The 24,995-nt window shown below is 53.7% G+C and overlaps 1 protein-coding gene across 2 annotated transcripts; it reads left to right on the top strand.

Annotated features, from left to right (window-relative positions):
• The first annotated feature begins 5,610 nt into the window (after positions 1-5,610).
• Positions 5,611-24,152, top strand: ZSWIM4 (zinc finger SWIM-type containing 4). Of its 2 annotated transcripts, none has more exons than XM_036742116.1 (14): positions 5,611-5,760; positions 8,313-8,514; positions 11,421-11,777; positions 13,312-13,460; positions 13,564-13,714; positions 13,806-13,982; positions 14,301-14,627; positions 16,457-16,594; positions 16,879-17,133; positions 17,505-17,640; positions 19,333-19,490; positions 19,645-19,808; positions 19,914-19,995; positions 21,797-24,152. In XM_036742116.1, exons 1-14 carry the CDS (start codon positions 5,611-5,613, stop codon positions 22,663-22,665), a joined length of 3,315 nt encoding a protein of 1,104 aa, XP_036598011.1. In that variant the 3' UTR covers positions 22,666-24,152. The 2 variants fall into 2 exon arrangements, with proteins under 2 accessions (XP_036598011.1, XP_036598010.1); XM_036742115.1 differs by having other exon boundaries at positions 16,876-17,133.
• The last annotated feature ends 843 nt before the right edge of the window (positions 24,153-24,995 follow it).

Here is a 24,995-nt window from a genome sequence, read left to right as displayed (position 1 = left end):
CCTCTCCTCTCTCTGAGATGGTATGCAATCATGTAAAACATTTCCATCTTGCTAATACAGCTTTTTGTATGGACTGGATCTTACCTCCATTGGTCTTCACCCTAATTCCCCTCCATTATGCTTCCCCATTTTGGTTGCTGGATTTACACCTATGAATATATCTCAATTTCCAGTGCCACTTTACTCTAAAGCATTGCCCTCAGTTTGGAATGGCACCTTTCAGGAAGAAGAGTCACATGGAAGAGGATTGTCAGGAGGGAACTAGAAACCAGCCCATATGAAGATTGAGTGAAAGATCTGAGAGGACCAGATATGGGGCAGGGGAGCCTTAGTACCTCATCTGTAAAATCCCTGGGGTTAAACTTGGTGATCTCAAAGGTTCTTTCAGCTCTGAATGATATCACAGAACCTTAAAGTTGGAAAGGACCTCAGAGGCAGTCTCTGAGAGGTATGGGCCCAACCCAAATCTGACCAAGGATCTTTCCTGCACCATCAAGTTTCACCTTTTGATCAGAGACTTAGAGAGATGGAAACCTATTCCATCTAGCGCTGAGGTGATCTCTGTCATTTTAATTTTTTCCTTACATCAAGCTAAAAACCACCTCTATGCACTGAACGCTGTGAAGTGGGTATCCCCTTGCCACAAATTAAGAAACTGAATGTCCCATGAGCATCTCAAATTCAAAATGTCCAGAACAGAACTTATCTTGCTCCTCTCTTCACAAATTCCCATCTCCCAATTCTGGCTGCTGAGGACCCACCCCTCAGTTCATAACCTTAATGCTATTCTTGCTTCTCTCTCCCTCTCCCCTCCAGCCAGGCTGTTGCTAAGTCTCTTTTTCTTGTCCACCTCTCACATCCATCTTCATTTCTCTGCAGTCACAAAGCTACCGCTGTAAATAGTTCAGGCGCTAATAACCTCTTCCCTGGACTATTTTATTAGCCTACTAATTGGTCTCCCTTCTTCCACTCTCTCCCCTTTGAATTTGTCCTTTGAACAGCTGCCAGAATAATCTTCCTAAGGCACACGCCTGACCATGGTACCACCCCCCCCCAAAAAAAAAAAACCTTCGGAGGTTCCTGGTTATCTCTAGAATAGAATAAAAACGTAGCCTGCCATTCAAACCCTTTGATGATCCTGGTCTTTAGTTACTCTTCCAGACTCTTCATATTATTCCCCTTCATGCACTTTTAAGTTTCAGTCCAACCGGATTACTGGCTGTTCCCTGGACCATCATTCCATTCCTCCTCTCCTAGGAATGCTCCCCCTCGCCCTCCAAGCCTTCCAGAGTTTTAATGCTCAGCTCGGCCACATCCTCCCAAGAGTTTTCCCTAATCCCTCTTCCCTTCACTACCTCCCCCACCCCCACCCCTTGTTATTACTGTCTCCCTCCTCAGATTACTTTGTTCTGAAAAAAATATATTATGTCATAGCCTCTCCTCAAGGCAGCAACTGTTTCTGCTTTGGTCTTTGTAGCCAGAGCACCCTGGCCTAGTGCCTTGCACCCAGAGGGTGTTTAGTGAATGTGTTGACTTGAATTAATGAGGAAACAGGCTCACCCAGGGTCATACAGTAAGTGGCAGAGCAGAGACCCTGACCCAACTCTCTGGACTCCAAATCCCAGGGCTCATTCACGACTCCGCACATTGAAGACAAAACACTGGGAGAGGACCTCTCAGTGCAAACAGCTGGGGGTGGTGAAACCCATCTGCAGGGGGAGGGGGAGTGTGGTGGCGTTCAGCTTCCCAGCTGCCCTTGCACCTGCTGTGGCCATCACTTGAGAGGAGGAGAGCCCATCAGCTGTCAGAATTTCCGCCTCTCTGACCAGATGTGCTGAGATTTATTTCCTGGAAAGCCGGGGGGGGGGAATTTATCTGGCTCCTAGGCCCTAAGTGAGTTTGTCAGGCTAAAGGAGGGCAAGTGTGCTGCTGCCACCATCTTATTGTATAATCTTAGGCAAATCCCTTAGTTTCCTTTGTATAAAATGTGGGGTAGGACTGGGTGATCTCTAAGGGTGTCTCAGCTTTGATGCTCCATAGCCTGAATGCTTTTCAGTTCTTAAGGGGCTCCCTTCTCAGAGCTGTCTCTTCCAGAGGGAAAGGCCAGAGTATCGATTGCCAGCAGGGGGCGAATCCCATCTTTGTGAAAACTGGGCTTCTGGAGCATGATTCACGGAAATCCAAGGAATTAGAGCCGAACGGAAGCATCGAGTTTTCTAGGGCTCAAAGGAACCTCAGTGTCTCTCTAGTCCAACCAGTGCCTGGAAAGGAACCCCAGGACAGTGTACCTGATTAGCAGTCATCCAGCCTCTGCTCGGAATCTTCTTCCACCTGCTCCCAGCCCAGCCTATCTCTGCTTGACAGTTCCCTTTGGTGACCCAGACCCAGTGCCGGTAAAGAACTTGCCTTTAGTCCTCATGCAACTCCAGGGCTTTCAAATGCTTTGACAACTAGGGTTGGGCCTAGAGTGTCATCACCAGTGTTTCCCAGGGGGTTTCCCAGAAAGAGGAGTGCCAGGGCCACTCCAGGCATCTCACTGGGCAAGTTTTCCCATCTGAGTTTACAACATATCCTTACTCAGTTCCATTCCACGAACATTTATTAAGCACCTGCTATGTCCTAGATCCCGGGGAAACAGAAATAACAGTACCTAACCTCAAAGCCCTTTGTTCATTTGGGGAGTACAATATTTGCATAAGTAAGTAGAGACAAAATTTGAGGAGGAGAAGAACACTAAACAACTGATGAGATTAGAGGTGACTTTTGAAAGGAGGTGACTCCTGAGACGCAGGTCCTTGAAGGAAACTAAGTGACCAGGGAGTACCTTCATGGCTGGAGAAAGAGGCTACAAAGGCCTGAACATGGGAGATGGAATGTGAAGTTTAGGGATTAGCCGGCAGTCCAGTTTGCCTGGAATGTCAAGTGTATGAAGCAGAAAAATGTGAAATGTTTGGGAAGGTAAGTGGAAGCCTGGCTTCGGAGGGCTTTAAACGTCAGGCCGAGGAGTTTGCATTCTATCATATAGGCAGCTAAAGAGCCACTGGAGATTCCTGAGTGGGGTCAGACTTGTGCCTCAGGATTGATTATTGATTTGGCAGCCATGCGGAGGGAAAGGTTTGCAAGCAGGGAGACCAATTAGGAGGCGATTGCTGCATTCACAGACAATCAAGGATTTAAAGCTGCAAGGGACTTTGGAAGCCATCTGGGACAGCATCTTCCTTTACAGATGGGGAAACAGAGGCACAGAAAGGTAAAATAAGTTGCCCTGGGTCACCCAGCCCTTGTCGTAATCCGAACCAAGGTCTTACCGATTCCACATTGAGCACTGCTGCTTCACCTTACAAGGTGATGAGGGTAGTGACTAGGTAAGTAGAAAAAAATAGGGTTTTGAAAGATGATATGGAGGTAGAACCTACAGAATTTGTCAATGGATAGGATATTGGGAGAGGGGCCTGGGGCGAGGGAAAAGCCAAGGATGAAATCTTCCAGAGGAAAGGGGGAATTGGGAAAACAGGTGGAACCACCCTGTCTCTCCCCTGCCCTGATAGATATCATAGGATTTTTTTTTTTGTCTGAGCCTGTGACAAAGGATTGTAGGATTCAAATGCAGTCCATTCTTCCTGAGGGAATATTATTCTCTGCTGTTTAAAACTGGCCCTAAGAGAAGAGTTTCTGGCCAGGCCATTTCCTTTCTCTCCTCCATCTTTTTCCCCTCTCTGTCTGGAATGCCCAGTTTTCCTGGCAAAGCAGCAAGACTTCGCTGACGAAACTGTTTAGAAACAAAACAGACAACAACAACAAAAAAACCCCTTTGAAATCTTGAAATGAAAGGCCTGAAACAGGAGGGCATGCGGCGAGAGTCTGTCATGGTGCCTCAGAAACCAGGAAGTGAAACTGACCTGGCTGGTTTCCTGAGGTCTCAGTGTGAGTAAAACAGAGTAAACAATGCTGGGAGGGGGACACTGGAAGTCCTCAGGAGGAGGCCGGGGATTGGGGCATGAGGGGAAGTGGCGAAGATAGGGGAGATCCTTTTTATGTCTTAAATGTGTGAATCTAGATCCGTTGGAGGGTGTCACCCTTTCTGAGCGGATAGAGAAAAAACACATCTGTTTGGGGTCAGGATCACAGAATGCCGAGACAGTGAGATCAGAGGAGTCAGGAATAAATGTGGCTTCCATTCCCCTGAAGTTGATGCACATGCTGGGCCATGGGGGGAAGGGGAAATCTGCCTTCCACATAGTGTCTTGATGAAAGAGAAAAAAAAAGCCATTTGATGTTTCAGGCACTGGTTTTAATTTGACCTAGCAACTTGAGCCCCGGCACATCTATCACACAGGCTTTCTGTTGCTCCCTGATCCCCTATTTATTTGGAGATTCTCTGGCCTTTAATGGAATCCTCGAGGCAGCCCCTTTTCTCACCCTTTTGTGTGAGAGAGATACTATTAACTAAACAGGATGTCTGCGTTGGGGTTGGTGGGGGTGGGCACTGGCCATGGAAGCAAAGGGCCTTGATGGTGTCCTTTCAATGGGTGAGTGAGCAGAAATGGAAATCCTCAGAGCGAACCTTCCACTGTAGGGGGAGGGGACTGGTGCACAAAGGAGTCTCCCTTTGGAGGGAAACGTTGGGGGTTTTGTTGCTTGGGTGGAAAATAGACACGAGGAGGACGAAGGTCTGGAAGTCCTGGCCGAGACCCTGTATGTCCCTGAGCCACAGTTTTCTCATCTGTAAAACAAAGGTTTTAAATCTGCGATTCTGGGATGCTAAACCCCAGGGACAGAATCGGAAATGTGCTGTGGGGAGGGAGAACATGGACCAGCAGCTAATAGTGAATGTGTTTTTTAGGGTTTTTTGTGTTTTTTTTTCCCTTCCCTGTTGACCGGAAGCGAGTCTACAATAAACAAAGCCGTGTTGTAGGCTCTGCCCGGCAGGGTGCCCTACACCCACACAACCCAGTTCCAGGTGTGAACTCCGCTGCGGGTCAGCCCAGCCTTAGCCCAGTGTCTGCTAGGGTGGAGTGGGGAGGGGGGGCGGGTTTGGGGGGGGTGGAAGAAGAGGTAGTGGGGGAGGGGGGGCGGAATGTTGTGAATGAACCTGGGATCCGCCCCGCAACTCCACTTATGGTCAGGGCCTCCTGGACTCTCCGTATCTGATTGGCCGGTAGCGGCCAGTGATTGACATTGCCGTTAGCCTCGGGCCAGGGCTGGGTGACCCAGAGTCGAGTGGCAGGTGGATTGGCGAATGAGGTGCGGAGGCCCGGAACCGGGGGGCGGAGACGAATGGTGGAGGCAAGAGAGTGAAGTGGGGGGGCCCCAATGGGGACCGGCGGCGGGGGCGGGGCGACGGCGGAGGATAAAGCGGCCGCCGAGGAAGCTTCATTGTTGTGGCGAGTCTTAAAGGGGCCGCATCGGCCGGGCCCGTGCCGGGGCTCGGGGCCAGGACCGAGCGAAGAGGGACGCGGGGCCGGGGCCCGCGGGCTGCCGGCCGAGCGTGCTCCCCCGGCACAGCGCAGCAGGAGCGGCCCGGGGTGGGGGGCTTCGGGCGGCGCAGCCAGGAAAGGCCGGGGATTGGGGCCCCCGCGCAGGCCCTGGCCCCGGCCCCGGCCCAACCCGATGGACCCTCCGGCTGCCAAGCGGAGCCGGGGCTGCCCGGGGGGGTCGGAGGAGCGAGAGGCCGGGGCCGGACGCGGCGGCCGGAGCCGGGTGGAGACTCTGCTGGACCTCAGCGCCAAGCGAGTGGCCGAAACCTGGGCCTTCGAGCAGGTAAGGCTCCAGGGGCCCCGGGCCGGGGGGTGATCCTCCCCCTTCCCTGGGCCCGGGAAGGGCTGGCACCCCCGGGTACTCTCGCCCCCTCTCCGGAGCATCTTGAGCTGAGCCGCTCCCCCGCCCCGCCCCTCCCCGAGCATCCTGAGCCCAGCTACCCCCGCCCCGAGAGCTCGGCGTCCAGCTCCAGCCGGGATCGAGGATCCTCCCACCGCCCCCCCCGCCCCGCAAAAAAAATCCAAATCTAGTCGTACGGACTGTGACCAGAGCCCCCAGGGGACAGAGATCAAGTCCAGGCTCTCATCCTTGCTCCTGGTGTGACCTTGAGCAAGTCCCTTCCCCTCTCCAGGCCTCAGTTTCCCTGCCTATAAAATGGGGGGACCGGGAGTAGCTGGCTAAGTTCTGTCCTAGCTCCAACTCTGTTGGGTCCACTCTGTCCTCTTTCACATTCAGAGGACATTTACCAAGTAAGCCCCCCGAGCTCCGACCTAGCTCTGACCTCCCTCCTCTCTCTTTCTCCACCCCCTCCCCGCACCCCCCCGCGTTGGGGTCTCGGCTCTAGCAGGGATTTCCTGGGTCTTCGGGTCCTTCCAACTCATCCCTTCACTCCCCTTTGCCAGCCAGGGATGCAACTAGAGCTTTCCTACTGAGAGACTGATGCAGACCTGGGAGGGAGGGAATGATGGGGGAAGGGCTCCTAGATGAATGCTGCTGTTCCTGGACTGTTTACCTGTGGCAGGTGCACTGGGAGGCAGGCCATCACCAAACCTGAGAAAATGAGTCAGGGACCCAGCGATGGGCGAGTTGGGTGGACCCTTGCTCAAAGGTTACAGTTAATAAAGCTGGAAAAAAGTCGTCTGATCTGACCCTCTGCTTTTCTAGAGGAGACTTGAGGCCCAGGGGGAAAAAAGGGGAGTCCCCCAAGGTCATATATTGAGTTACTAGAAGAGCTAACATTTAAACCCCCGTCTCCCCAATGGCTCCAGTAGGCTTTCCCCTTGGTCCTAACTCTTCCTTGTGCTGTGAGGAGGGAGCTATTCATGGGGCCGGCTGAGGCAGGACACTCCTGCTATCACAGGCCCTGACCCAGCCCAGTTCCTTTCCTGCCCCATCTTTAGCCTGCCTTTCCTGCTTCTGCTCCGCCCACCCCCTGGAGAGGGGCCTTTCTTGCTCTTGAGTTCAGGACAGGACCTTGGGGGAGGGGAAAGAAGAGGAGGAGGGGCTGGGCACCCCCGCCTGTGAGAAAAGAGCCCCTCAATCTGTTCTTCCACCTTTGTCCAACTTCAGCAGCTGTTTGTTTTGCTTTCTGGGCCACCGAAGAGTTAAACAGCCTAGCCTTCCTGGCGGCTTTATGTGTCTGAGCACAGGTTCTGAATCATAGCCCTGGAAAATACCTAGTTAGTCATCTCATCCATCCCTTCAGCCATCGAAGGCAGCCCTGGCTCTGGCCCCATCGCCAGTTCTACACCCAGTTAGCCTTTGAAGGTTGTGGGCAGCTGCCCTTTGCCGATCTCTAGGGGAGTGGAGCCCGCACCCCCACCCCCAGCCAGCCAGGCTCATACATCTTCTGCCTTCTCTTCAGGAGAGAACAGACAAAAGTGATGGGAATGCCTGAGCCCTGTGCCATGACCCTCCTACAACCCTAGCCCCTCCTCTTCGTCCCATATGGGGCCCCTGTGCATGTGACCCTCTTCTGTTCGTGCATCCGTACAATGGCATCCTGTATCTTTCGTGCGTGTGTTCCTCTTGTCCTGTGTGTGCATGTGTCTGTGTAAAGCCCCTCCCCTGTATTCCGTGTACATCTGTGTGATGACCCCGTGTCCCTTGTGCATGTGACCTGCGAAGATGCATGCATCATCCCATGCATGTGTACATCTGCACAAGGTGCCTGGCCCTCCCCATTTGGGAGTATCTATCCACAGTGACCCTGACCCATCCATCCATGTACGTGGAGATCCCACATGCCTCTGCATCTGTGCAGCAACTCAGTCCAGTGTGTGTGTGTGTGTGTGTCTGTGTGTCTGTGTGTGACTGTGTACACACCTCTACTGGGAACTGACCCTGCTTTTAGGCATGGGAGAAATGAGCTGTCTCAAAACATTTTCGAGAAACCACCTGGTAATGGATGTAGAAGGCTTAGAGAAAGAGATAAACGGTGGGGGGAGGGGCTAGGTAACCTCTTTTTCTCTGCATGGCTCTAGCCCTGGAGCAGCCAGAGGGCCAGGGGCCAGCTTACCTGTTTCTGCCTTGTTGTGATCAGAGCAACAGGGAATGTGACAGGGATAGTTTAGGTCTTGGTGGCAAGGTGCCAGTTCTAGACCTAAGAGTTCTTGGGCTGGAAGGACAGATAGTAGGATTGGAGACTGTCTGCCATCACCCCTCTCATTCGACACATAAGGGAAGTCATTTGCCCAAGGTAAATACATGGGGAATAAGCAGCAGAGCCAGGCTTCTGAGGCCGGTGGTCCCTCCACTCCACCGGCCCCCTCCATCCTGTGCTCTCGTCTTCACCACCCTTCTCTGTTCCCCTTCCCTCCACTCCATACCCGCAGGTGGAAGAGCGATTCTCCCGGGTGCCTGAGCCTGTACAGAAGCGTATCGTTTTCTGGTCTTTCCCACGAAGTGAGAGGGAGATATGTATGTACTCTTCCCTTGGCTACCAGCCCCCTGAAGGCGAGCACGATTCTCGAGTGCCCTTCAATCGTGGGCTACACCTCCTGCAGACTGGAGCCGTGGACAGAGTGCTACAAGTGGGTAAGTGGCCAGGTTGGCCCCCATGCAGGGGCTTGGGGAGGCGGGGCAGGTGAAGGGTTAGGGGACCTTGGTGAAAATAGAATGTAAAAAGTACTTGGATTTGAAACCTGACTCCAATCCTAGTTTGGCTGTTTACTCCACATTAAAACTTTAAGCAAGTTCCTGTCCCTCTTTGGGCCTCAGTTTCCACATCTGTAAAAGAAGATGGATGATTTCTGACATCCCTTTCAATTCTAAATCGCCCCAGTCTTATCCTTTTCAGGTGCCATATAGCCCTGTAACCCTCTTAGCCTGAAGAGAGATGCATTAGCCCAGTGGGTATAGCCATGCCCCTAGCTAGCAGGTCAAGTGTTTTCTCTCTCCCTACTCCCCACTAAAACCCAAGTTAACTCTAAAGTTCCTGTAGCTAATGCACATCTGCCAGGTGCTTAGGGAACTATGGATAAAAGCCAGGGGAATTGGGGGGTGAAGACTAGTCTCACCCAGAGCCTCACTGGGGAAGAGCAAAGCGGCTGTAAGAACTTAGAAAGCCTTTTCCCACACTCCTGCCCTCCCACCCCCCACCCCCAAGAATTTGGTTTGGAAATCAGTTCCCAGTAAGTGAGATGGAAAAAGAGAGATTAGTGTGCCTATACCCTCAGAGCAGGGGCCTGGCCAGCCAGCTGACCCTGTCCTTCCCTTCAGCCTTTTGGTACATGGTGTCTGTAGTCAGGACATAGACCTGTCAGAAGCTGCCTTAGTGTCCCGGCCCCCAGATTGATGGTGGGCCTCTAGCATACTCTAGCCCATCTGGGGTCCGGTAGGGGCAGCCGACCTTCCCTCCCCATCTCAGAGGAGCTGTCCAGTTGGGACCCTCCTGTTCCAGGGCCTGAGCCTGGATCTAGTTTCTCAGTTTCCCAAAGGGTTAGTAGGGTTAGGCATGCTTATGAAGGAACTGAGAGCTAAAGCCGGTATCAGTCTTCCCCTGGATCCAAGAGGGAAGTAACCCTTTGGGAGTGGGCTAGGACTGGGGTGTGGGGAACTCTGAGCCTGAGTCATAGGAGCCACTTCCTTAGGATGAGAGAATCTCAAGCTGAAAAGGACCTTAAAGTCACATAAGTGAAGCATGTGTTGCCCCTTTCAGCAGAGAAGTGACGGGCCAGAGATGCCGAAAGAGACATGTTTGGCCAAGGGGTTGGTTTGTCCCATTTGCCTGTACCCGTTTGATACAAGAAAGAGCTTCCATTTGTGGGGAAGGGGAATTGGTGGTTAGTGATATGAGAAAAAAGAAGAAAAGAAAGAAGAGATCTTTCATGAGCCATTTTTAAAAATACCCAGAAGAGAACAGAAATAAATCCAGAAGGGACATAGACAGGGCAGGGCAGTTTTGTTCCTACATTATGAAACTGAACACTTCTTCCTTAAAAAAAAATTCTCCATATAACAACAGTTTGGTTTTTTTATATGGTCCTCGTTTCCATTCTTTGTACATTAAAACGGTCGTGTTTGTTAAGTTCATGATAAAAAGAAAATTTATACGTTTAAAAGTTATCTTGTAGAGCGTGGGCAGCTTGGCCAGGCCTGGTGAGCAGCAAAGGCTCATGCCTTCATTGGACAGGATGGGAACACTGGAGCCTGATCCCCCAGAGAAAGGGCCATGCCATAGAACCACACATTCTTAGAATTGGGAAGAACCTTAGAGATCATCTGGTCTGACTTTTTCAGACAAGGAGACTGAGGCACAGAGAGCTTTGGCCACACTGCTGCTGAGTAGCAGAGCAAAGATCTGGGTTCTCTGGTTCCAGATCTGGTGTTCTTGTTCACAACCTTCTGTGTCAGAGGGAGTCCCCACTGGCAGTGTCAAAGCCCAGCCCTGAGGAAAGGGGACAGCTTAGACCCCACCCCTAGCTACTGGGCAACCTTCCTGCCCCCTCAGTGCCCTTGACTCACCATACCAGGCACTTCCTCTCTTCCTGCCACCCAAGCTGGCTGTGGGGCCCTTGGAGTTAATGAGTATTTTCTGGATGTTTGGGGATCTGGGAATGAGAGAGGAACACAGCATTGGGGTACCCTGGGCCTGGGGGTCATTAGCATTTATTAGTGGTGTTCCTCACCTGGTCCTGGTGACCTCAGGAAACTGGGCCTGTGCCAAGATATCAGGGCCATGGCAGGACCTTCCCTTCCTCCTCCCTCCCCCCCCCCATGAGGGTTAATTAGTCCGACCTGGCTTAACCTAATGAGGCCGTCAAAGCTCTCAGGAGGCAGAATAAACCTGCTAGATGAGCTCCTCCACCCTGACCACCCACAGCATCTTGAGGAAGGAAGATGTGGGAATCCTGGTGTCCCAGCAGTCCTGGCCTGGGCAGGGGGCTCAGCTGGAGCATTAGGCAAGCAGGACTCTGGGCTGCTCCCCCACTCCTCCATCCCTGGGGGCCACTGATTGTTGACTGAAAACCAGGAGAGCTGAGGTACTTTAGAGGAAAGGGCTCTGGTCTAGGCACCGCCACCCACCTGATACGAGATATGGTACTGTGGAAGGATCACCGGATTTAGATTGGGAGGACCTGGCCCTTAGCTTCCTTTCCTCTCTGTGGGCCTTGATCCCCTCAGTGTAAAGTGAGGGGCCTGGTCTGCTTTATCTCTTGACCTACTTCGAGTGTTAACATTCTGTGATTCTTTGAGGGGCAGCCTGGTGTCAGTGAGCACTGGACTCTGAGGCAGGGGCCTGGCTGGGTAACCTCGAGTCAGTCCCTTCCCCTCTCTGGGACTCCATTTGACCCTCTCTCAAGTGAGGGCGCCAGACCCGATCTCTTAAGGTCCGTCCATCTCCTCCATGTGCTCCTTACATTGTGACTCGCCTCTGCTTCTGGATGCCCGTCACTCCTTCTCAGGGTCTCTCTCTGTTTATTCACTCTCACTCTCCCAAGGCTTCCACCTGAGTGGAAATGTGACAGAGCCTGCAGGCCCCAGTGAGCCAGAGCGTCTCTACCACGTGTCCATCAGCTTCGACCGATGCAAGATCACCTCAGTAAGCTGCGGCTGTGACAACCGAGACCTCTTCTACTGCGCCCACGTGGTGGCATTGTCCTTACACCGCATCCGCCACGCACGCCAGGTGGAGCTTCGGCTGCCCATCTCCGAGACATTGTCCCAGATGAACAGGGACCAGCTGCAGAAGTTTGTCCAGTATTTGATCAGCGCCCACCACACCGAGGTGCTGCCCACCGCCCAGCGCCTAGCAGATGAGATCCTCTTTCTGGGGTCTGAGATCAACCGTGTCCATGGTGAGGGGCCCTACGGGCCAGGGAGGTTGCAGACAAATCCCAGGCTAAGCCTTGCAGAGACAATGACCCTTCCCCAAGCCCTGGACCTCTGAAGGGCTGGCTGTGAAAGTCTCATGATGGAGGAAAGAGAGCTCTATTGAGGAGGGAGAAGAGAAACTGGGGGGGGGCGGTTACATTTTTTATGTTCAGCTGTTGTACCTACATGTTATGGGTGATAAAGCAAAGAGGGAGAGTTGGTGTGCTGGACAACAGGCCAGATGAGCATTGGGCTACAGTTAGTAAGATGAATTCCAATAGGGACAAATATAAAGTTTTACGCTTGGGTTCAGAAAGTGAGCTTCAAGAGTACAAGAAGGGGGAGATGTGGGCAGGTAGCAGTTTGTCTGAAAAAGAGCCCATGATCTCACTGGACTGCATGCTTAGCATGAGTCAGTGCACTATTGTATAGCAGTCCAAAAAAGCCAATGTAGTAGCGGGCTGCATAAAGAAAGGTGTTGGTGCTAGGACAAGAAAGGGCTCTCCCCCATCTCACGGCCTTTGTCCAGCTCCGGGCAGCACACCTTAGCAAGGACATTGACAAACTGGAGACCATCTAGAAGAGGACAGCCAGAATGGGGAAGGGTCTGAAGGCCATGCCTGTAGAAGACTTGGAGGGACCCCCTTTGCCCCCTGGTAGCGGTGTGCAAGTATTTGACAGGCTGCCCCATAGGAGCCGTGGGTAGAAGATTAAAACAGATTAAAGATTAAATACAGACTTGATTTCAGAAAAAACATGCCAAGAATTAGAAGTGTCAGAAAGTGGAATGGAGGACCTTGGGAAGGGATGGGGAACCCCTCTTTGATGGTCCTTAACAAAAGCTGGAGGGCCACTTGGAAGAGGTGTGGCATTGGGGGCCAGGAATACAGAGCCCACCAACCAATAAGCATTTATTAGGCGCCTATGATGTGCCAGGCACAGGGAAGACAGACAAACAGCAAGTCTCATGGAGCTTAATTCTATAGAGTGAGATACAGAGATATGTAGATAAATACATGCAGAATAAATCCAGGGTGAATCAGGGCAGAGGGAGGCAGCTGAGAGCATCTCAGAGTTCCTTCCGCCTCCAAAATTCTAGGTCGTTAACATGGGGGAGAGGTGAGAAAGTGCTCAGTCTCTGTACGGGGAGAGGTGTGGGTGTCTGTGAGATGTGGCTCTGGGGTGGTGTTAGGCCTGTGGGTAGAAGTGTCTAAGCTCTGGGTTTCTTTGAGAGACAGGGGTGTGTGAGGAGGTATTTGGGCCTCCTTGGTGGTGAGGAGGTATGTGGAAGTGTGGCTCTCTGGGAGCTAGGGGAGGTGTTGGTGTGTGTCTGAGAGGAGGTGACTTCAGGGAGATACTGGGCTTCCCTGGGTGTGTGTGAGATATGGGAGGATTTGGGGTGTAGGGAGGAGTCAGGGGTGCGTGTGACTCATGGTCCTGCCTCCCTGGGGATGCTGAGTCAGGGCCCCACAGGTGGCTGCTGCTGGTTCAGTTCAACCCCCTCCTTCCCTGTCCCAGGTGCCCCTGACCCCACAGCCGGGGCTGGCATCGAAGATGCCAACTGCTGGCACCTGGACGAGGACCAGATCCAGGAGCAGGTCAAGCAGCTGCTTTCCAACGGTGGCTACTATGGTGCAAGCAAACAGCTGCAGTCTATGTTCAATAAGGTGACCAGCCGAGCTGGGGGGTCGGGGCCTAGGGAGTGGGGGGCTTGTGCAGGAGTTAGGGTGTGCCGGGCCCTCCCTTTGACTTAGCATGATCCTGGCCCAGGTCCGGGAGATGCTGCGAATGCGCGACTCCAACGGAGCCCGGATGCTTATCCTCATGACTCAGCAGTTCCTCGAAGACCCTCGACTGGCCCTCTGGCGGCAGCAGGGCGCAGGCATGACGGACAAATGCCGGCAGCTGTGGGACGAGTTAGGTGAGTGCCGGAGGCCCTTGGGGCCTGGCCTCCCCCCCAGCAGCCGGTCAGCTTTGCCCACCCTTGCCCTTTCCTCCTCCTCTCCCGACAGGAGCCCTCTGGGTGTGTGTGGTGTTGAGCCCCCATTGCCGACCCGAGGAACGGACAGGCTGGCTTCAGCAACTGAAACAGTGGGACGAGCTCAGCGTCTGCCCGCTGGAAGAGGGCAGCTATTCTTTCGAGGGGGTTGCTGGCCCATCCCTGCAGTCCGGCTCTCCCCCCAGGCCAGGTAGGGGCACACCACATGACCTGTCTTCCATGGTGCTGGATGGGCCCATCCCAGAAGTGAGCCAGTCTTGACCCATTTCCCAGAGCCTGGTTTTCCTCTGTAGGGTGGGTGGGTGGGTGTCTAGAATCCAAGCTCTTGACATCTCCAATCCTCCGCTTCTGTATTTCTGACAAGAGGGAGATACATATTCCATCTCTGAGGGAAGCTATGACTTGAGCCCATCATGGTGGCACCTCCTGTCCTGGCCTGTCTGGGCAAGAGCTTCCCCGGACAGCTATGCTTGGCCATGGCTGACCTCTGCCGTGTCTCTTGGCACAGCAACCACTCGCCACACAGTGTTTGGACGCGCCCTGCAAGCTGGGGAGTTGCGCTGGGGAGACCCTCACCTCCAGAAGATCCTGGCCAGTGACTACTACGGGCCAGGCCTCAAGACTGGTGGTGGCAGCGGGGGTGACAAGCTGAGCTTTGACCCCCAGGGCCGCCCACTCTGGCTAGGTGAGCCCTTCCCCACTGCCTGTGCTCGAGTGGACGCCCTGCGCTCCCACGGCTATCCCCGGGAGGCCCTGCGCCTGGCATGTGCTGTGGTCCACACCTTGAGGCTTCAGCGGCGCCATCAGCTTGAGAGCTACAAGCAGCAGAAGAAAGGTGGGCAGGGCCCAGCAGAGGTCGGGTGTGGGGCGAGGCAGACCCCAACCCTGTTTGCTCATTGATCAGAAGGGGATGTTGGGCTCATACTCGGCTGCCAGGTTCCCCCAGCTGTGAAGAAAGCAGCATAGCAGTGTGAATTACTGTTGTCACTCTGGGACCCGTGGCCTTGTCTGCGGTACCGCCATAGTGGGAGGGAGCTGGGGGGCTGGTTGGGCCTGACCCCACCTTTTACAGATGAGACTGAGGACTGGGGAGGGGAAGCAGTTTGCCCAGGGTCACAGAGCTAGGAAAACAACTGAGGCAGGATTGGAACCCAGGACCTCGGACTCCAGAGCAAGTGGCCTTCCCAATACACTGTTACTCCCTACTTCAAGGATGTCAAGGGTAACAAGAACATAGAGTATATCTGTGGTGTTTTCCTCACCAGAGGCTGGTGGAGGAGGTAGGAATAACCCAGGCAATCAGTCAGTAAGCACCTGTTAAGCACCTACTGTGTACCTGGTGCTGGGAATACAAAGATAAGAGTAAAACAGGCCCTGCCCTCAAGAAGCTTGCATTCTTCTATTGGGGCAACAGCACATAGATATGTAAGTGGGTACACAGTAAGTACTGGCTCGTCCCGGCTGAGAGGATGGAGGAAGCCCTCATGGAGGGGGCAGCAGTAGAGCTGAGGTCTGGAAAAAAATGAGGGAGCAGAGGGCCATGGCTTTGGGTCTGAGCTCTGCTTTATGCTGCCTCTGTGGCCTTCCCTTCTCCCAGCCTCAGTATCCTCCTCTGTGGAATGAGGGGATTGGACTAGAGGACACAGGGTCCCCAGAGAACATTTATGGAGGGGGAAAGAGTGCCCCAGGACAGCGAGGGTCTTAAAAGATGCCCATGAAGGTCAGTTGAGGAAAGGGAGGTGGTATTGAAGCTGGAAAATGGAAGGCCTGGGGAACGGGTCCTCTTTCTTCTAAGCGAAAGGAAGAGACTTTGATGTCACGGGCCCCGGCAGGCCAAAGTAGGAGCAGTAATGGGGAGCTGCTGAGGGGCAGATCTCTGCTCCATGGGAGGGAGAACATCGGCTGGGTGGGCTCCAGAGCACAGTGCGTCCCCCTTCACCAAAGGTGTTCAGGCAGCGGCTGCATGACCATTTCTCAGCTGTTCTCTAGGGAAGATTCCTGTTTGGGTAGGAGTCAGAGCAGACAGCCTCCCGAGTCCTTGCCACCTCGGATACTGTGATTCCAGCCCTAGGATCTGTGGTCCTGGGATTATGGGGGCCTCAAATACCAGGTCAATAGATTTAGACTTGATTCCATAGGTCAAGGGTGGGGAACCTGCGGCTTCGAGGCCACATGTGGCCCTCTAGTATGGCTCTTTGACTGAATCCAAACCTCACAGGACAAATCCCCTTAATAAGAGAATTTGTTCTGTAAAACTTGGACTCAGTCAAAAGGCCGCACCCAAGGACCTAGAAGGCCACATGTGGTCTCGAGGCCACAGGTTCCCCATCCCTGCATAGGTGGTGGGCTGTCATTCACCAGAAAGATGCCATTTACATTGGCACTTACATTTAATAGCAAGAAGAAGAAGGGCACCTGGAAAAAGAATGGTTTAGAGGGGTGCAAGAGATATGGGAGAGTACAGCATCATCCCACAAAAAAAGACGAGAAAGTTGAAGGTGGTTCATCTGTGTCGTGGTAAAATGAATCAGAGGAGGATAGAGGGGAAAGCCATTGGTTACCACTAGGTGACTTCTACCCCACGGACAGGGGTCAGGGACGTGGACATCTCGAGATCTGGGAGAGTGAGTCAGCCTTCTGGCCTCACTCTCCTCTCCTCTCCAGAACTGCTCCAGAAAGGTTCCACCAGTATCACTAATGTGGAGGGATGGGTGGGCCACCCGCTGGAGCCCATCAGCTGCCTTTGCAGGGCCTTCCTGGAGGCCTGCCGTGTGGAGGACCAGGGTCTCGGCCTCTATCCGGGTAAGGAGGGCAAGCAGAGATCGTGTTGATGGTATGGGGGTCATACTGGTTGTGAGGAGGGGCACATCTGAGACTAGTTTCACAACAAGGCCAAGGCCTGGAAGGATATAGCCTTCAGGATGAGCTAGGGGGAGGTTAGAAATCCAAACTAGGTATCAGAGCATCTTTTGTCACCAAAAGAAGATGGGAGGTGAGGAAGGGGCAGAGGAGCCCCCAGACGGGGTATTTTCCCCTGCTGGGGCAAGAACAGGGCCAGGGAGGCTGAGTAATTGGCTCCTCAGCAGACCCAACCTCTGAGAAGCGGAAGTCCACCTACCAGCATGTGATGGTCCCTGGCAACCCTGGTGAATCCTACTTGGCCTTGGCCCTGGAGGTGGCACTACTGGGTCTCGGGCAGCAGCGGGCCATGCCCGAGGGGCTCTACGCTCAGGACAAGGTCGTGCGCAGTGAGGAGCAGCTCCTGGCCCTCCTGGACGAGGTGCAGCTGGACGAGAGGCTGGTGCAGGGGCTCCGCAAGCAGGCAGCCCTGCTGCTGGAGGGTGAGAGCATTGGCGGCCTCCCTGTCCTGGCCCACTCCAGAGGAGGTCCCACCCCCCAAACTGGAGGGAGCCTGCCCCTTGGTGGGGAACAGCATGAACCACAACAAAAATCACAGAAAACACACCCAAGCCTAGCATTTTCCTCACCCCTCATCAGAGCTACTTGTGTGGTGAGGGGTCCTCAGAGAAGTCTGTTCTTTCTCTAAACATCTCCAGCCAAGAGATCTCAAAGCACCAAATGGGGAAATGGAAAATTAGGCCCTGCTTAACATCCAAAGGGTGGAAGGAAAAGTCCAAGTGCCAGAAGGGGACCCTATCTCCCTCCATCACCTACCCTATCTATCCTGTGCTGAACAATGTTCTCCCATCAGGGGGACCCTTCAGTGGCTTTGGGGAGGTGTTGTTCCGAGAGAGCGTACCCATGCACACCTTTGCCCGCTTCCTCTTCACGGCCCTCTTACCCCATGACCCTGACCTGGCATACCGCCTGGCTCTCCGTGCTATGAGGTAGGTATTTGGGTGGCCCAGGCTCTAATCACCCTTCCACCCCCACCAGGGAGCAGCAGAAAGTGTCACCTGGGGTCAAGTGAGAGGAAAGCCTGCCTAAGGCCCTGAAAGGGGGTGGGGCAGGGGATGCGGCTCCCCCTCCCCCTGCCTTACCCCCATTCAGCATCTCACTGATGCTGACTGTTCAGTTCAGCCACTGTGCATGCCTAGGCCTGAACTTCAGCTTTCACTAAGCACCTACTGTGTGTAAAGGTTCTATGCCAGGCCCTTCAGTTACAAACATAAAAACAAGCATCCCTGCCCTTAAGGAGGTTATGTTTTACTGGGGGATACCAGTCGTAAATGGACAAATAAATGCAACATCAACTAAGGAGGGAGATAGCCCTGCTAAGTGGGGGGACAAGAAGGACTCTGAACGGGAGCTGAGTCTTGAATGAAGCCACGATTCCCCAAGATGGAGGGGAGGAGGGTGAAGGGGGTGCCAGACCAGGGCAGGTGGACCAGCCAACTTCACTTCTGTTGGAGGCACCAAGACAGCAGGGGTGCTCTCCTGGGCTCAGAGGAGAGCTAGGAGGCCAGCGTGGCTGGAGTATTGACTGAGGTCATGACGAGAAAGCAATCTGAAGAGAAGAGAAAACCATTTTGGGGCTAGAGTAAAGAAAGGACTTGCTCAGTCTCACTGCCCCTGAAAATTGGGACTCAATACTGCTGCTTTCACCCAGTAGGGCAACAGTCCCTGTCCCCGCTGATCACTCAGGCTCTCCTCCAGCTACCCAGGCTGACAGCAGAGTCTGTCCTCTCTCACCTTTGTTCCTTGTCTCCTGGGTGTAAATCTGGTCTCACTTCTTAACTCCCCAGCTTGACACTGGGGTCTCTCCGTCATCTGGCTCATCCGACCTCCTGAACCCAAATCTGGCTTTAGATACTTATTAGCTATGTAACCTTAGCCTCAGTTTCTTTATCTATAAAATGAGGAAATTGGACTCAGTGGTCTCTAAGGTTCTTTCCAGCTCAGAATCTGTGATTATTTATGATTGTGAGACCCTGCAGCCTCACTCCCCCATCCCCCTGGCTCCCCTCACCCATCCCCCCGGTCCCCCTCACCCATTCAGCCCACAGATCCTTACTGAACTGTCATCTGTCCAGTTGTGTGCCTCGCTCTGAAAGACAGATGAGGGAGGAGAAAGCTGGTGTGATGTTCTGGTGAGACCGTCCGGGTTTAGAATTTGTTGACCTAGGTTCGCATACAAGCCTTCCCAGCCAGATTGTCCCACTTGTCCTTCAGACTCTGCACTACATCTCCTTCCTCCATGTCTTTGTATGAGTTGCGCTCCCACAGAATGGGATTGCGTTCCCTCCCGCTTTCCATGTCCTGGAAGTTCTAGCTTCCTTCAGGCTCAGCTTAGGTACCACCTCCTCTGGGAAGGCTTCCCTAAACCCCTTGGTTATAGGGGCTCTCTCTCTCCTTCATAACTCATCTATATGTTACATTCCCAACTCCGGCAAACACCTTGACTCAGCCAAAGCCACACCGCTATTTCGAGCAGCTCTGGGAGACCAGAGGCTATGACAAAGAGTCTGTTGGCCAACAGTGATAGCCCGTGGAAACCACTAAGCCTCAGGTGCCCCCTCTCTGCCTCTGTCAGCACAGGGCTTCTCCCTTCTCATTTCCCACCTTGCCCTACCCCTCAGGCTACCTGTGCTTGAGACGGTGCTGCCTGCTGGTGACCTTCTCCACCACAACCCACTGGACTCTATGATGACCAACCGCTTTCCCCGCTGGTTCATCCTTGGCCACCTGGAGACACGCCAGTGTGAGCTGGCCTCTACCATGCTGACAGCCGCTAAAGGTAAGACCCTGGAGCCTGGGCTTCAGTGAACTAGAGAGAGACCATAGAGAGGCTAGGGGCTGGGCAATTATCCCCGATCCCAACCATGTCCTGAAAGAGCAACACCATGACACATGACATCACAAACCATTTCATGCCTCATGCCTGCCCACAGGGGACCCCAAATGGCTGCACACAGTTCTGGGCTCCATCCAGCAAAACATCCACTCTCCGGCCCTGCTCTTCAAGCTGGCCCAAGATGCCTGCAAGACAGCCACGCCAGCCAATGCGCCCCCAGACACCACCCTGCTCAACATCTCCCTGGAACTGGGGCTGCAGGTACGGGCTGGCAGATTGAGGGGGCGCATGGGTGAAGCATTCTTCGTCACAACCCTCACCCGGCTTTTCTTCCCTTCCATCTCCCCTTTTGTCCCCTGGGCTCAGGTGATGCGGATGACTCTGAACACTGTGACGTGGCGCCGCAGAGAGATGGTACGCTGGCTTGTCAGCTGCGCCACGGAGATTGGTAAGGGTCAGCTCCCTTCCCCCCAGCCCAGTGTGAACCAACGTGAAGATGAGGCTGGGTGGTGAATCAGCTAATTATTCCTGCTGCTGCTTCATGCCCAGCCCTATAGACCTGGCACTGGGGGTAACTGGGAACAAAAGGAGACCTAGTCCCTTAAGATTCCTTTGGGAAGACAGAAAATAGAGGGCCAGGCAGACCACAGGTACCCCGAAGGGCAAACGACATGGAATTTGGAGTCAGGGGACTGGGGTGGAACCCACCTCTGCTCTTTACTGTCTGACTTTAGTCAGTCACTTTACTGCTCTGGTCACTGGTTTGCTCATCTAGAAAATAAGGTTGTTTAACAGATCATCTCCAAGAACCCCCTTAGCTCTGAGTCCTGTGATCGTGACCTAGTTCAGTGAAGAGGTCTTGGGGTAATGAGGGAGACTTCACATAGGAACTGGGCCCCGATCTGGGCCTTGGCACAGCAGTAGGGTTGGGGTTCTGAGGAGGAAGGGCAATAGCAGTCAGGAGAATGGCATGAGGAAAGGCCCAGAGGTAAGGGTGAACCTGGTGTGTGGGTCAGGGAGGGAGGCCATCAGCCTGGATGCCTTGGAGCGTGATGCGTTGGATGGTGATGGTAGGTGGTTTTTTTGTTCAGTCGTCTCAGTCATGTCCGTCTCTTTGTAACCCCATTTGGGGTTTTCTTGGCAAAGATACTGGAGTGGTTTGCCATTTCCTTCTCCAGCTCAGCAGGGTTAAATGACTAACCCAGGGTCACACAGCTAGTGGGTGTTTGAGGCCAGATTCCAACTCGGGTCTTCCTGACTCCAGGTCATCTATCCACTGCACCACCGGAGGTAGACAAGGGCAGTATGGGCTCCAGAGGGCCTTAGATGCCAGGGGTGGGGAGAGGGCTTACTGACTCCCTCCCTGACATATGGTTCTGTTTCCAAGGTGGTTTCTTTCCCTCAAAGGGAGAGGGAGATTGAAAGGTAGGGGAGAGAACTCAGGAAGCTTGGATTTTCTCTCCCATACGTTGCTCCGTGTCCCATAAGGGCAGGGGGACAGGACACAGGGAAGGCTGCTGCCTCTACCGTTCCTGCCACCTTTCGCCTAAGAGCCTGTCAAGCCCAGACCTGTCCCCTGGGCCCCAGCCCGCCCAGGCCTGTCTCCCCCCACCCCAGCCCCTGGGCAGCTGAGGCCGGGGCAGCCCAGCCACTTCCTAGTCCTGCCCTCACTTGCTCACTTGCTCTCTGTTGAAACGTGGGTTTCGGGGTTGGTTTCTGTCCCTGGCCTAACCGGGCCGCCCTCGCCGATGGGAACCACTCCAGGCCCCTGACAAGAGCAGCCAGAGCGGGCTTGTTGCTGAGATGATGCGGGTGGGGCCCTCCAGCCCCTCTTAGGTGACTCCCCATGCTTTCAGCAACAGGATGGGACAGGAAGCCATCCCTGGACTCCTGAACTGGCTCTGGCCTGATTCTTGCCTCCCTGAGCCAACAAGACCAACCATTCCCATTTCTTCAGTGTTTTCATGTTTACAAAGCCCATTTCCCCACAGCAAGCCTGTGAGATAGAGAGTACAGATACTATCATCTCCGTTTTGGGGAAGAAGAAGCTTGGGGTCAGAAGAAATAAGTGATCTGCCCAGGGTTACATGGGCAGTAAGTGTTGTAGCCGAGATTTGAATTCAGGTCTGACATTAAGTTCATTCTTCCCATGAGCCCCTGACCCTGCCTCGTCCTGTCAGCCTCAGCCCTAGCCCCATCTAAGGAGGCTGATGGCCTCAGCTCCTCACATTATGTTACCTTCCAAATAGGTGCCCAGGCCCTAATGAATATCATGCAGAACTGGTACTCTCTCTTCACACCCATTGAGGCCACCACTATCGTAGCCGTGACAGGCACCACCCATGCCACCCTTCTGCGCCTTCACCTGGACTTTGCCCGTCGAGAGGAGCTCTGTGGTTGTGCCAGGACCCTGGCCCTTCAGTGTGCCATGAAGGATCCCCAGAACTGTGCCCTGCCCGCTCTGACTCTCTGCGAGAAGAACCATGCCGCCTTTGAGGCCGCCTATCAGATTGTACTAGACGCAGCAGCTGGTGGCATGGGCCACTCCCACCTTTTCACCGTGGCCCGCTACATGGAGCACCGAGGCCTCCCTCTAAGGGCCTACAAGCTGGCCACACTGGCCCTGACCCACCTGAGCATCGCCTTCAACCAAGACAGCCACCCGGCTGTCAATGATGTGCTGTGGGCCTGCTCACTGAGCCACTCCCTGGGCCGCAATGAGCTGTCAGCCATTGTCCCACTAATTATCCAGAGTGTGCAGTGTGCGCCGATGCTGGCGGACATCCTGCACCGCTGGACCCTGAGTTCTCCCGGCCTGGGCCCTCTGGGTGGTCGTCGAGGCGCGGGCGCCACCAAGCCCCTGGCCACAGACCGGGCCCCCCTCTGCCAGCTGCTAGATGCGGCTGTGGCAGCCTATGTCACCACCACCCACTCTCGACTGACACACATCAGCCCCCGACACTATGGCGAGTTTATCGAGTTCCTGGGCAAAGCCCGGGAGACCTTCCTGCTGGCTCCTGATGGCCACTTGCAGTTTGCCCAATTCCTTGACAACCTCAAACAGACCTACAAAGGGAAGAAAAAACTTATGCTTCTGGTCCGGGAGCGCTTTGGCTGAGGGGCTGCTGGTGCCTGGGGAGGAAAACCCCCCTTCCCCTGTGAGCCACTTCCCACTTCTCCCCTCTCCTAGCCGGGCTGGGCCCCAGGCACAAGATGAAGATTTGAGTGTTTAATTTATATGGCAGGGGCATGCAATCAGCATTTCAGTATTAGGTTAGAAACCGTCTGGAGCGGTTTTGAAGGATTGGGGGGGTGGGGGATGGTCACTGGGCATGAAGTCAGTGGGGGGTAAGGAGTCTTGCCCTCTCCTCCCCCCCTCCCTCAACAGCCACTTCATCTCCAGGGGTTCCAGCGTGTGTATGTATACATGGACAAGGACCCTAGGATGAGAAGCCATACCCCAGCCTCCTGAGGCCTGAACAACCAAGATCAGGACAGCTCTGAGGGGCCAAGGGGAAGGGCTATTATGAAAAACCCTCAGTTGTTCCTTAGGGCAGATCCCAGACTGGAGACTGGGCTTCTTGGATCCTCTAGGACCAGCTAGGGTGCATGCCAGCTTTCCCCTTTGAACTAGACCCTGAAGGAAATGTAGCAGACCCAGCCACTTTGGGCTTGAGGTCTTTAATTATCTATGAATGGCATGTGAATTCCACCCCAGCCCACCCCCATCCTCTCCACCCTCATCCCTGCATATGCCCGCACACCTTCCTTGGCCCAGACCTAGAATCTCTCCACCGACTCTTCAGTGGAAATATGGGCTTGTCCCATGTGTCTGTGGGTCTCTATCACCTTTGCCCTGCTCCTGGGGGAGAAGAGGAAGAGCCGGTATCTTTCAGCTTTCCCCTCCCTCCAGAAACACCCACCCCTTCCCCTGCCCAGTGAAGGATTCTTGTTGACTTTGTGAGGAGGGGAGTGTCCTCCTCTACCAAGCCCCATGGCCTGGGCATTATACCTCACCTCCCCTGGTTCTGCCTGGGGCCTTGGGGTCCCCAGGTAGGAAAGGGGGGGCACACTCCCACTCACTGCTCAGCCACGGGGACTTCCATGGAGCATTGTCCCCTATCTTGCCTTTGGGAAAGGGAGGCTTTCCAGGGGGCTCCTTGCTGCAGCTCCCATCCCTGGAGAGGACTGAGACAACTTGGTCCCAACTAACCCCCACCCAACCTGCCCATCACTGGACAACCTCAACTCAGGAACACGAGCAGAGCTTCAGTGCTCTTGCTTGAATCGATTTTTGGGAAGATAGATGTCAGAGACAGGAAACTCCCTCCCTCACCCCATATTCTTAATATATACGGGAAGGAAAAGCTCCAGTCATGTGGCATTGTCCCCCTCCCCCCAAGTGTTCTCCTTAACTGGGGCGTGTTTTTGTTGTGTTTGCCCCCTTGTGAGTCCCTCCATCTGTTGTCTGTCCATGTGGCAGGAGAAGGGGGCAAGGCAGCTGCACAGCCAGACCCCCTACCTCCACGTGTCCCCAACTCACCTCACCTTTTCTTATATATTAAGAGGAAAGATCATGTAATTTTGTAATTTTTTTCTATTTATTGAACCGTTTATTGTATTTTTCCTTTTTTTTTAAAGATCAAACATAAACAATGGTTTGGGGGGTTTTGTTTTTTGTTTGTTTTTTTGAAGTTGGGGGCAAGTAGTGGGGAGGGGAATAGATGTGCCTCTGGGGGGTGAGTGCCAGCTATGTAGCAGGTAGTTCACATAAAAAAGATATGAGAGCAAGTTCAAAATGAGTCCCTAATCATAGGCAACCCAAAGAGGTCATGCCATCTTGGACTGTGTAACAATGGAGGTGATGGTCCACCTGTCCCGTTATGGTTATTTGAGGCACTGTCTTCTGGGAAGGACATAGACAAGCTGGAGCATTTCAGTGGAGATAGGTTGGAGTAGGGGCCAGAACATAGGCCCAGGAGTTGGAGTTTTCGAGGAGAATCAGGGCTATTGGGGAGGGACCCATTCTGGGTCTTGGTTTCTACTTGGTTTTGGAGTAGATATTCCTTCCCACTCTAAATCCTAAGACCCTATGAAGAATACCAGAATGAGGAGAGAGTACAATGGAAGGATCAGTTGAAGGAACAGGCTTTTTAGAAAACCCTGGGGAAGACTGGGAGGGAAGACATGATGTGTATCAAATACTTGAAGATCTGTCATGAGGAAAAAGGATTAGGTCTGTTCTTGGCTAGGTTGCAGAAAGACATAAGAGGTATAAGGGAAAACTTCCTAGTAATCAGCCATTCCAGAGTAAAGGGAGTGGGTTTCTCCCATCACTGACAGTAAAGCAGGGGCTGTTCTGGGATTGTTAAGTACTGTTTGGGGAGGAGGCAGCACATAGGAAAGCAGCCAGGGACATTGAGATAAGGTTGGGAATCTGACAGGTGA

The sequence above is a fragment of the Trichosurus vulpecula genome, chromosome 1 (assembly GCF_011100635.1).
Source record: "Trichosurus vulpecula isolate mTriVul1 chromosome 1, mTriVul1.pri, whole genome shotgun sequence".
NCBI lineage: Eukaryota > Metazoa > Chordata > Mammalia > Diprotodontia > Phalangeridae > Trichosurus > Trichosurus vulpecula.
Note: the sequence above shows the minus strand (reverse complement) of the source record. Positions and strands in the feature narration are given on the sequence as shown.